General features: G+C 34.2%; 1 protein-coding gene across 1 annotated transcript in view; it reads right to left on the bottom strand.

Annotated features, from left to right (window-relative positions):
- The window catches only part of LOC124550003 (sodium-dependent dopamine transporter), a 552,321-nt gene that overhangs the window by 55,130 nt on the left and 484,740 nt on the right, over positions 1 to 12,451 (bottom strand). Inside the window, exon 11 of the mRNA XM_047125279.1 lies at positions 12,008 to 12,107. Within this exon, the coding sequence (XP_046981235.1) occupies positions 12,008 to 12,107 (100 nt within the window). The remainder of the gene's footprint in view (positions 1 to 12,007; positions 12,108 to 12,451) is intronic.

The following is a 12,451-nucleotide window of genomic DNA, read 5'->3' as shown; positions in this document are numbered from 1 at the left end:
TTTGAGGAAGATTGCAGGGTGTGCGCCTCAGTTCTGTCAGCATAGGGCCTTGCCAACCCTGGCTCACTCTGTATAACATCACAATAGCATGCACAGCTTTCTGTTTAGGTGGTAGTGATGAAACACACACCACTCTAGAAGCTTTACAGGATGTAACTAAATTCCCTTTACAGACTGTGAGGACTTGTAGTGGGGACCAAGATGGTTAAGTTTCGCATAGGGGCTTATGCCTGGAAACATACTTTTTTCCCACTTCATGCAAAATACCACAACACAAGTTGCTCTCTGTCTCCTGCTGCTTGACATCAGGGTCTGCTTACAAATAGGGCTCGATGGGATGACTACCACAGTACCTCCATATCATGTTCCGGTACATATGATCATCAATTGGTCCTCCAGCATCCCCGGCACCCATAACCCATGCCAAAGTTCAACAGTGGCTAGGAATCTCTTTGGGAAGGTACAGTAATACAGCATGAATGAAGACCACAAGAACAAGCACAACAGCAGATACAAACCTCTCTTGGCAGATCAGAAACTCAACTGAATGGCTTATAAACAAACCTCTAATAGGCACAGGACATCATGTGATTAGTGAATTACAAACATAATATTGTAGTCACTGATCCCAAAAATTTACGAGATTTGAACTTGTGTTGTGGTATTCTGCATGTAGCAGGGAAGTGGTATGTTTCTGGACATGAGTTTCTATGCTAACCTTAAGTGTCTTGGTCCCCACTACAAGTCCTCAACATCTATAAAGGGTATTTAGTTACACCCTGCCTAAAGCAGCCAGATTCTTAGATCCTGAATCCCAAAGAATTGCACAAGATCATACAGAAAAATATAAAAAGACCTTCGACAACCACCACCCCCTACACAGTGCTTCAAGCAGACCTAGCAGACTTCAATCCCACAACAAATTCCTTAGTAACGAACTAAACAACCCCTGAAGGACTACCCTGCCTCACAAGAGATTGTAATGGGACATCCTCCTCTAGCATTACTTTTCCTCAACAGTAGTTGTCAATATCAGTATTATTTTTCAAATTTTGGACAGGTCAATAATAATCTCAGTTGCTTTTCTGAAAACTTTCATATAATTTTATACACAGTATGTTATATTTAAAGCTAAAATTTATGAGAAGGAATTATATTAAAAATATTTTATTCTCAATGTTATAATCAACAAGTACTAGTTCTGAATGTGCAGGTAAAATTATTGTTTTTAGAAACATTTGAAATTACAAAATATTTGCACACTTAAAAGTTCTATTATTAATTACAAAATCTTGTACTGTTTACTATGTTTATTTCTGGATTTGGTTATGAAATAATAATCAAAATTAATAATGTAATGAAAGCTACTAGGAATTCATTTGTAAATCATTTGGAAAATGTTTCTCCGTGGAGTGAGAGAGGCGTAAGTTTGCCTCTGATGTGATTGGATATATTTTTGTATAATAGGTGCACACAATGTAATTTCAGACTTGTTAATGTGAAAAATCAAGAGACTGTCTGATATACTATAACGTGAAAAAAACGTATTTATGTAAAAAAATTCTGCAAGAACAATCTTCAAATTTATTTCGTTCAAACCAACCGTGAGGACCTGATCCGAGATTTTTAGCTTCAAGAATCAGACCCCTAGACAAGAAGAATTGGAGTCATCTAAACATGACAGATAAGTAAACTTGACAGTTTATGTAATCTATGCTCCCCTCAAAATCTTCATAAAGACTTTGCTTATTAATTACTTGGACTGGGCATTGTTTAATGTGGACAATAGCTGGAAGAAGGAAGGGGGAGGGGGAGATTACAAGTGGGGGCATTGTCTGTGATTAACTGACTAATAATGAAGTTTTGTCTGTTGCAAAAATTGTTTTATTTCATTGATTTTTGAAATTTATGTACGAATAAATTTTCGATCACCTGGTGCAAAACTGAAGACGGCCCAACCAAGGCTCTTTACACCAACAGTGAAGATGCACTACCAATAATGATGGACCAGATCTAATGAAAGTGAGGAGGACTTTATAACTACAACCAGGGACATCAAAAAGGAAAGATAAGTACAAACCATTTGTGAATTTTGTTTTATTGTGGTCTCGTGTTTGTTAACAAAAAGACTAGGGACAAAAACAAAAGTAAGGTACAAATGTTTGAGCTGAGTTAAATCGGTGACAGTAAAGAAACAGTAAAGAATGATGTTTTGCAGCAGTTAATTTTGGCAAAACTAGAGGAAATGAAGACAGATAACAATAGCCAATTTAGTGCAGTTAATGATCAGTTATCTAAAATATGAACAGATAACAACAGTAAAATGGACAACATACAAGATCAGATAGGTCAACTTAGTAATCGAGTTCCTTAGTTAAAAAATAAGTTGTCAGAGGGTTTAAAAAGTGTAAATGAAAAACTTGATGTTACTGATGAGTTTGTAGCTGAGTTAGCAAAACAATTAAAGAATGTTGATGACATCAGAGTTGGACAGAAGGATGTAGCAGAAAATCTATGTGAGTTGGGAGCTACCACCCAACAAAATGCCACCAATTTAAACCAAAAATTTTTAAATGCATAAAACAATGTAACTGTTTTAGATCAAAAAATGTCAGCAGTTCATTAAAGTTGCATTAGCAAAAATCTATGTGCAAACGATAGTAGTCCATGGTCCAAGACTCTTATCAAATGTTTTCCACCAAGTAATTTACAGCCAGTGGATTTTCAGCACCTCTGCAAAGATAGCTTTGCGTCAAGCAAGAATGACAATAAAAATATTAAATTTGTTAAAAGATTTGTTGAAGGCGAAGCTCTGTCATGGGTGAATTTAAATTTAAGTCAGTGAGGAACATATCAGAGTCTCAAGAAAAGTTTTTTAAATAAATTTTAGTTGGAAGCAGAACAGGGGAGAATCAGAAGTGAATTTTTGAATTGTCCTAAACATAGGAATATGGACGGTACTTTGAAAGAGATTTGTAAGAATAAACTTCAAAAATTAGTATATCTTGACAAACCATTGGATGGATGAAATTACCAGGAACATTGCAGTGGAATTTGGTACACAGACCTGATGACTGTCTTGAAAAATTTTTACGATATGTTAACAGACTGGATATGGCAATAGAAAGAAGTATGTACCATAATAATAGGAATGACAGAAATCACAATGGGAGTAATCACAGAAACAGAGATAATGGTTACTTCCACTGAGATCAAAGTGACAATAGGGAGACAAATTTTGAACAGCAGCAGAATAGGAATAATGGGAGTAACCATGGGCATTTTATTAGAAGAAACAATCACAGAAGTAACTACTTGGGGGAGTTCACCCCAAGGAAGGTCCACAGTTTTGGGGTGAGGAAACATAACAAGCACAGGACCCTAAGTTACACTTGCAATTAGACAATAATAACAGTGTTAATGACATGGCACAGGTATCTGAAATTGAACAGAAGGAATATCAGATTTCTCATTTATGTTTTGATCAAATGTTTTGGGATACTATGTTCAATAATCATTATGTAAGTGCTAATCACAAACCAGAATGTGAGAGTAGTGAGAATTTTGGTGCAGTATGTACAAAGAATTTCTTCTCTTGGGCAGGAAACAGTGTTGTTGATGTATGTAAATCAGGTGATGACTGTATTGGATCTGAACTAGGTGGTATTTTTTATATAGATGTGAATAAAAGCTGTGAAGTAACTGAGGTTGGTAAGCTGAGGCTGGTGGCTTATTGCAAATGAATGTAAGTGAGGTAAGTGACTCTGATGGAAATGAGAGTTGTCTGTCAGTGATGCTATTGATGAAGCAATTTTGGTGGAATATGATGATGATGATGATTTGTATCATGTATTAATGGTGTTTAAGAATAATGAAGTTTCAGAGTTATTTGTGAATGGTATTGACAATACGGGTAAGGTATGTGATGTTGTGAGGGTCATGGAATACCAGTCCAGTAAAAACAGTTTTCATTAATGTCATGCAGAGTAATGAGCCACACAGTAAAGGTGAGGTATCTGTGAGCCTGGAGAATAAAGGTGAAAACTTATTGAAGTTTTCATTTAAAACTTCTGGGCTGATAGGCCGTGGTTGGCGTATAAAACTCTCCTCGGGTCTATCAGCCCGGAAGTTTTAAGTGAAGACAATACCGGCATTGAAAGCCTACATTTTTGAAGTTTGTTTGGGACCAGATTAATGATAAATTAGATAAAGGTGCATTCTGGAATAAGTTAGCTGTGGTTAGTCAGAATTTGTATCCCAATTGATGGAATGAAGTGAAAGAGAATCTAAGCAGGAAGTGTAATTTTGACAGTAATGTGCTTTGTGTTCCTTCTGTAACAAGTGATGTTAGTTGTGTCATGGAATCTATTCATTGTGTTCAATCTTTACCCGATAATTTGATGAAATTGAAAGTGATCTTTTGCATGAAGTGTCTGACTACAGAGAGGATGATCAGATTTTGGGTGACCTTACATTAAAATTAAGATTGATCAGGTAGCCTAATTTGTGGTATCCCGTTGTAGTTGTAGGATAAGAGGAGCTACTGGTAATCAAAGAAAATTGGTTAAATCTCAGGTACTTTTAAATTTTAGTGTAGAAGACCAGACCTTTGAACATGGATGCTTAGTGATCCCTAGTTTGGAAGAAAGTATGATTCTCGGTATGGATTGGACAGAGAAAGTTGAGGCTTGTTTTGGATGGAGTGCTAAAGAATTGTTTATTTTGAAACCTAAAGGTAATACTTATGTGAAAACTAATTTTTGTATTTTAAACTGTGAGAAAAGTTGTGACTATCTGCAAACATCGTGAAACAAGGTGAGTAGCAGATGATTTACAACGATATAAATTGTGATGAGACTGAGGATCAGGATTTTGAAAGTGTAGTAGGTTCTAAAGTGAGGGAAGCTAAAACTCTGAATGACCAACAAAAGGAACAACTTAGGAATTTGTTATTGGAGCTTAGAAATGTGTTCAGTGAAAGACCAGGGAGAGTGAAAGGCTATCAGAGCATGCTTTACCTTAGAGATTATTAACCTTTCTGTCTCAAGCCATATAGTATACCATTTTCAAAAAGGAAAAATGTAGAGAAAGAAATCAGAAAATGGAAATTTGGGGAGTAATTGAGAGAAGTAGGAGTGCTTACAATGATCCTTTAGTTGTGGTAAGTAAGAGATATGGTGGAGTGATACTTGTTTTGGACTCTAGACATCTTAAATAACTTTCTTATCAGAGAGAATGACCATCACGAGAACATGGACGAGCTGTTACACAAATTTGATTATGTAAAATTCATGAGCAGTTTGGACATGACCTCTGGATTTCACCAGATTCCACGTGAAATTAACTCTTGAAAGTATCCTGCATTTTTGTATGGAGGTAAGTGTTTTAAATACTGTATGGTGCCATTTGGGCTAAATGTATCTGTAGTTGAATTGATAAGAGCTCTGGATTCTGTCTTGGGAAGTGAAGTGAGTTCAAAATTAATTGTGTATGTTGATGACATTTTTGTCACTGAAAAGACTTGGTAACAACATTTGGATCTGTTAAGAGATGTTTTTCAAAATTGGAATAAGGAGGTATGACTTTGAAAATAGATAAATTTTTAGAATATGTTATATCTAAGAAAGGAATTGCACCTGATAAAGGGAAACTTAATGCTATTGCAAATTTTTCTACTCCTCGCAACAAAACAACAGCTTAAATCATTTTTTTTTTGGGTTAACTGCGTTCTATAGGAAATTTTGTAGATGCCATGCTTTGGCTGCTTCATATAAGTGTGTACTTTTGAAGAAGAATACTGTTTGAGATTGGACTGAGGAATGTCAGGATGCTTTTGATGAGATCAAAGGACAGTTGTGTCAAAGTCAGACATTTACCTTGTCCGGGCACTCTGCTAGATTGACACTAGATTTGTTTATGTTTGTAAAGAATTCATTAAACAATTCAGAAATTTGAGCAGGGTTTACAATAGTTTATCCTTTATCTTGAATTCAGAAATATCATGGCCTCTACCTGTGGCACCTGTTTCAGCTTTTATCACTGACCAAATTGCCTTTGATTTGTTTTCATTATCCAATATAAATCTATTATTTGCCAGTTCTTTGGCTGCCTTTACAATTTTTTAAAAATATTTTTTTAATCTTTTACGTAGGTAGCAAAATCAGGACTTTTGTTATGTTTAAGTTCCCTTTGTAGCTGACTTTTTCTTGCACTCGAGATTTTTTTTCGTTCAGTAATCCACTTTACTTTATTTCCTACTTTTTTATGATGTACAGTAAGGGGAAAAGTTTCATTAAAAACGTGCAGGAATTTTTCCAGTAAAGTAGCAAACATTGTTTACTAGGTCACAAAGTCATCATCTATACTGATCACAAAGCAATATGTTATCTCCAGGAGTGTAAGCTGTACCATAACAGAATTACTGATAGGGTCTTGTTTTTACAGTAATTCAATTATGAAATCAGAAACATTAAGGGTACAATGTAGTTGCTGATGCTTTGTCTAGGCTATCTTTAGGGAGTGACTTATCTAACAGCTTTGGAGAAGGAGAGTAAGAGTTTAAAATTATGTGCTTGAGAGGTGTGAAAGAGGAAAAAGATTGAAAATTTGCAAACATATCCACAGGTATCAAAATTGGAACTTGGTTAAGAGCATGTTGAGTAAGAAAGGAGGAGAAAAGATTGAACAATATTATAAGGTACACAAGGGTATTTTATTCAGGAGACATAAGACTGACTCCGATGATTGGAAACTATATTAGCCAGAACAATGTACTGATAGTTTAAAAACTTATACACATTACAATTTTGGTCATTGTGGATCAACCAAATGTACACGATAGATTCAGGAAAACACCTGTTTTTATATCATAGGAAGGAGGGTCAAATAGAAGATGGCAAAGAGCGACCAACAACCACACAAGTAAATGTCAAATGCAAAACATACTGCCGAATAGTAACCTAGACCTTGTGTCTGTGGACATCTATGGACCTTTGCCTATGTCTAAGAATGTATTTTGTGGTGGGTGATGTATTTTTAAAGTTCATAAGGCTGTTTGCTCTTAAGAAAGCTACCAGTAAGTAAATCATTTCTATGTTTGAAAACACATATTTTCATCAGGTGGGTATTCCTAAAATAATTTTATCTGACAATGCTTCTCAGTTTACATCACAAGCTTGGAAAGACTTTGTTGACTTTCTAAAATAAGCCATATTCTACCCTCTGTGTACCATCCATCAAGTAACCCTGGAGAAAAATTGGAAGACTGTTGCAAACATATTGTAGTAAGAATCATACCAGTTGAATAGATTATATAAGTGATTCTGAGGATGAACAGCCATTCTTCAACAGGTTTGAAATCATGTTAAATCACATACCAGCTAACTTTATTTCTGGTGATGTTGAGTTTCCACCATGTAAAATTCTGTCAGCATAAGAAAGAGAAGAGTGTGTTAGGGAGATGATGAAAATGCAAAGGAATAGGAAGAAGCAAAGACATGATGGTATATCTGCAGGTTCATACAACTATATAATTCTGTTATGTAATAGATTTGTACTTTAGATTTTGATACATATATGCCATGAGATTTTGATAGATATATGCCATGTGACTAAATGGGTAGATCCTTTTACAATTTTGAAATGTGACAATGCCATTAAATATCTAGTGATAGATTTCTTATTTTAGAATGCTATTAGTGTTAAATATTATTATTATTCTTGTGTACTCTGCAGAAAGTGATTAATTTTATTGCCACGGACTCTTTTGGGTAAAGTCATGGGTGTTGTGGTAAATTGAGTGAAAACTCGTTTTGTGCACTGTAAATATTAAGAATAGTATCTTGAAATTTAATATGTGCAAACCAAACATATGTGTATGTTAAACACAGAATTCTTATGTCAGTACATCGTGGACTATGGTCCACACCTCATTTTGCAGGTGTTTCTCGGATGCTGCGTCAGTTCAGTCCAACTTGTCTTGCTTGTGTACATAATTTCTTTTAATCTACTACTTGTTAAGTGAAGGACAGTGTTATTCCACATAAATGTATGTTTTTTCAGGTAGGGGGATCAACTTCCCAATACATTATGTAACTTTAAATCTGGTTCGACATGTGTATAATGCTGTGGAACATTGATGTTCTACGACAGATGATTTGTTACGTTCAGCATATAAATGTGAAAACTTAAAAAGTTCAGGCATATGTTCTATGAAACATGTTTTAAATAATTATCAGAATCTGAAAAAAATTAGGCACTGTTAGGTTAGTAGCCATACATTTCAATTAATTTTCCTACCTCAATACTCAGTATGTATTTTTTATCAATTGTAAATGATTCTTCTACGTATTTATGTACATAGGTTAATCTGTATGACAATTATCAAAAAGTATGGAAGGCATTTATGACTGTGATCATAAATTGTGTACAGGCTGTATAACAAGATGTATACATTTCTGATTTCACACACTGATTTTGGTCCTCATGCTACCGAATTATGTCATCATTCCAAGCTATTAATGACACTGTTTACCTATGTTTATCCTGAGTACTGCATTATTGTATCTCATTGGAACTTGAGTTGTGTGCAAATTCATGCTTAACTCTGTTTTGGGTGCCCCTAGTCATTGAGACTGTGTGTATGTACTCAAGGAGAGCGTGCAACTACTGGTTGAGGCTAGATCCTTCCTCTAATTATTCTTTACATATGGTTGAATGTATTGATATATGATTATGAACTTTATTCATTTTGTTGTTTTGAAACATTTCTGCTAGTGTGTACCCGGTGTGGTTTGTATTCATGGGTCAGTACCCATATCGTAAGCATAGGCCCTAATATTTCTTCATTATTTTCTCTTTTCATGAGTCAACATATCCTTACATACTCCAGTTTATGTGGCTGATTGATTTTGTGCTATACTTCTACTTGTGACTGAGTATATTCTTCTAGTCAGTATCATTCGTGAGTATTTTGGTTGGCTCACTTGTCATACACTTATGGTCTGTATTTTTTCTTCCCTTTTGATGAGTTTGAAGGTGCGACTCCATAGATGTAAACTTGCAATTTGTAATTCTAGTAATTTACATTGCCTTCAAACTTATTTCTACAGTGTAGTGTTGTAATGTTGCAGTTTTGAGTTTGTATCATTTATCTTGGGACAGAGTGTTCCACAGATCTGAAAATTTGAATGCCATGTGCTCATATATGTACAGATTATGATTTGTATAGTAGATATTTTTCTTACGTTCTGAGCAACTTCATGTGAATTTTGTTAGTAATTTTGGAAATTGACACCCTAGGTTAATTTTGCCATTTCACTACTCAGGTTTCACACTTATTTGGACTATAGACAACTTGTAAGCAAGAACTCTGTTTGCTGTAATCAGAAATTTGTGAGCTGCTCTGTATTTCCTTCTGTAACTTTTGCTGTTTTTTGTAAACTAACATATACTTATGTTCATAGGAAAGTGATGATCATACAACCTAAAATTTTCTTGTAATTTTGGAATCTAACATTGACAACTGGTATTCTACCTTTTAGCATCAGTTTTACATCGTCTAGCAAACCTTATAGTGGGTCACAAAATATTGTAAACACATTGTTTCCATTTATGTGGCAGTGGGTGGCGTAATGGGACATCCTCCTCTAGCTTTACTTTTCCTCAATAGTAGTTGTCAATACCATCACTATTTTTTGAATTTTGGACAGGTGAATATTATCTCAATTGCTTTTCGGAGAATTTCCATATTATCTTATACACAGTATGTTATGTTTCAAGATAAAATATGTGAAAAGAAATTACTTTATAAAATATTTTAGTTTTGAAGCTATAACTGATAAGTACTAGTTCTGAATCTACAGTTAAAATTACTTTTTTTTTGTAGAAACTTTTCAAATTGCAAAATATTTCCACACTTAAAATTTCTATTATTAATTACGCAAACCTGTAGTCTTTACTATGTTTATTTCTAGTTCATTTATGAAATAATAGTCAAAATTAATAATGTAATGAAAGCTACTAGGAATTCATTTGTTAAGAAAAATTGTAAACCCTTTGGATTATTGTTCTTTCCATGGAGTGAGAGAGTTGTAAGCTTGCCTCTGATGTGATCGGATGTATTTTTGTATAATAGATACGAACAATGTAATCTCGGCTTTGTTAATATGACAAATTAGAAGACTGTATAATATACTAAAGTGTGAGAAAATATATTTACGTAAAAAAAATTCTGCAACAACAATCTTCAAATTTATTTAGTTCAAACCAACCATGAGGACATGATGAGAGATTTTCAGCTTCAAGAATCAAACCCATAGACAAGAAGAACTGGAGCCATCTCAACATGACAAGCTAAGTAACCTTGAAAGTTTATTGTAATCTTTGCTGCCCTCAAAATCTTCATAAAGACTTTGCTTATTAATTACTTGGACTGAGCACTGTTTAATGTGGACAATAGTTGGAAGAAGGAAGGAGGGAGGAGATTACAAATGCACAGCGGTAACTTATCAAGCTGGAAGATTTGTATCACATCAGAACAGATGTAGCACCTGTCAAAACAAATCAAATTAAATGAAGCCTTAACAATGATGGAAACAAAAAATGCAATTGTGATGAAGTCCGAGGCATGGAACATTTAGAATGACCCAACTGCTCTACGAGATGTATCCTTGGTGATCTATGACTTGACAAGAAAGAAGCACTGGACATGGCCAGAAATTGCACTGCAAAACTTTAAAAGAAATTTTCCAGACATGAAACAGTAAAGTAAGTTAGACGACAAGTGGTGGAACACCAAAATATTATTCTATATGTTGCAAGAGACTGAAAATTGTTGAAGTATGCCATTCTGGCACCTTCAGAGGTACAATCATCTACAATAATTCTAAGAACATAACTGACTGAATTGAGTTTCTGTGCAAGTTTTATTGCATTGTCATTAGAATTTAAGTTTTCATAAACATGAACTCCCAGCAATTTCTATATGTTACACTTTCTATGGCTTTGTCACTCAAGAGCACATCTAGAGTTACATTTTGACTTATTTTCCCAAACTGCCTGTAATTTGTTTTATTTGCATTTTAAAAAATGTGAATTTCTTTGCATTAAATCAAGAGTGGACATACTTTAGGATTATATCAATAGTTTTACTCAGCAACTGCTTTGCCACATTTATGTGCGAATAGCATAACATTAGCTACACTATCTGCATGTATGTATCACTTATATAGATAAGAAATAATATGGGACCTTAATCACAGTCTCTTCTAGCCACCCTTGAACTACCTATTTTTAACTGTGTTTTTCTTCATTCTCACCTTACATTGTGTAAAGTTATAACTTGCTATCTTTAACGCTGTTTTCCTTTATTCACACTGTTGTCTTAACTGAAATGTCTCCACTTCTTCTCCCCTATTATCTTATTTAGTACCAGCTATTTTAATCCTCTTAAATGAAACAGAGTTTAGCAATATATACTGCATCTCATCATCCAACTGGACTTCCAGTGCAGTACTCCATTGTTCTCTCCTCTCTTGTTACTTTCTACTATTATTTATTCTTGGGAACCTCCTCTGTTTTCCTACATATCTCACTGCTTATTTTCTCTCACACTTTCTTATGTATCCCTGCTGTTTGTGCCTTTGTATTTTTCATGTTGTAATTTTTAAAATTATGTCTTCAGTTAACAAATGCATTGCTTTATATTCTTTATGTGAAGAAAAAAAAAAAAAAGAATGTGAACTGCAAGCTTAATGAAGGAGACCCGTAAATGTTTCAGTTTTGAACAGGCTTTCCTGTATAGTAGTCACATATTGTGTAACAATTATTAATCAGATAAACAGAATTATAGCAGTACTTGCTTGTTTTACTTCTTGTAAGGATTAACCTGTTTTTTATACAGTAACAGTCTCACAATGTCAGTTTACAACAAATTAACATTAACAAATTTCAATAACTTATTGCGCCAATAAACTTATACAGTACATAGAGAAATAGAATTACTTACCATATATCCATGAGACTGCAATTGATTCAAATAATACAGCAAACAACATCGAATAACCAGCAGCATAACGATCAAGTAGATGGAAGAAGTAAAATCCTCCCTAAAATGAAATTATATTTTTTTGATAATGTTATGCTTTGGTTAATGTGTTGTAAAAATAGATTTCACATGTTATCAAAAACTTCATAAGTAATCTACATTTGTTAGTTTCATACACTGTTAAGTAATAATTGATTTCTCTAGTTAATTTCATTGTTGCAGCTTAAGTGTGTGGTACGTATACAGGTGTTTTGGTCTAGTCAAATTGAGGCATGGCTGGTAAGTGTTGCAGTCTATTGCATTGGTGTTTGGACGCTTCTACACCATAATATTATGAAAAATTTAATCATTGATTTACCATTACTTGAAACAGACAGAACATTGACTCCACGAGTACAGAAATAT

Source organism: Schistocerca americana, chromosome 1 (genome assembly GCF_021461395.2).
Source record: "Schistocerca americana isolate TAMUIC-IGC-003095 chromosome 1, iqSchAmer2.1, whole genome shotgun sequence".
Taxonomy (NCBI): domain Eukaryota; kingdom Metazoa; phylum Arthropoda; class Insecta; order Orthoptera; family Acrididae; genus Schistocerca; species Schistocerca americana.
Note: the sequence above shows the minus strand (reverse complement) of the source record. Positions and strands in the feature narration are given on the sequence as shown.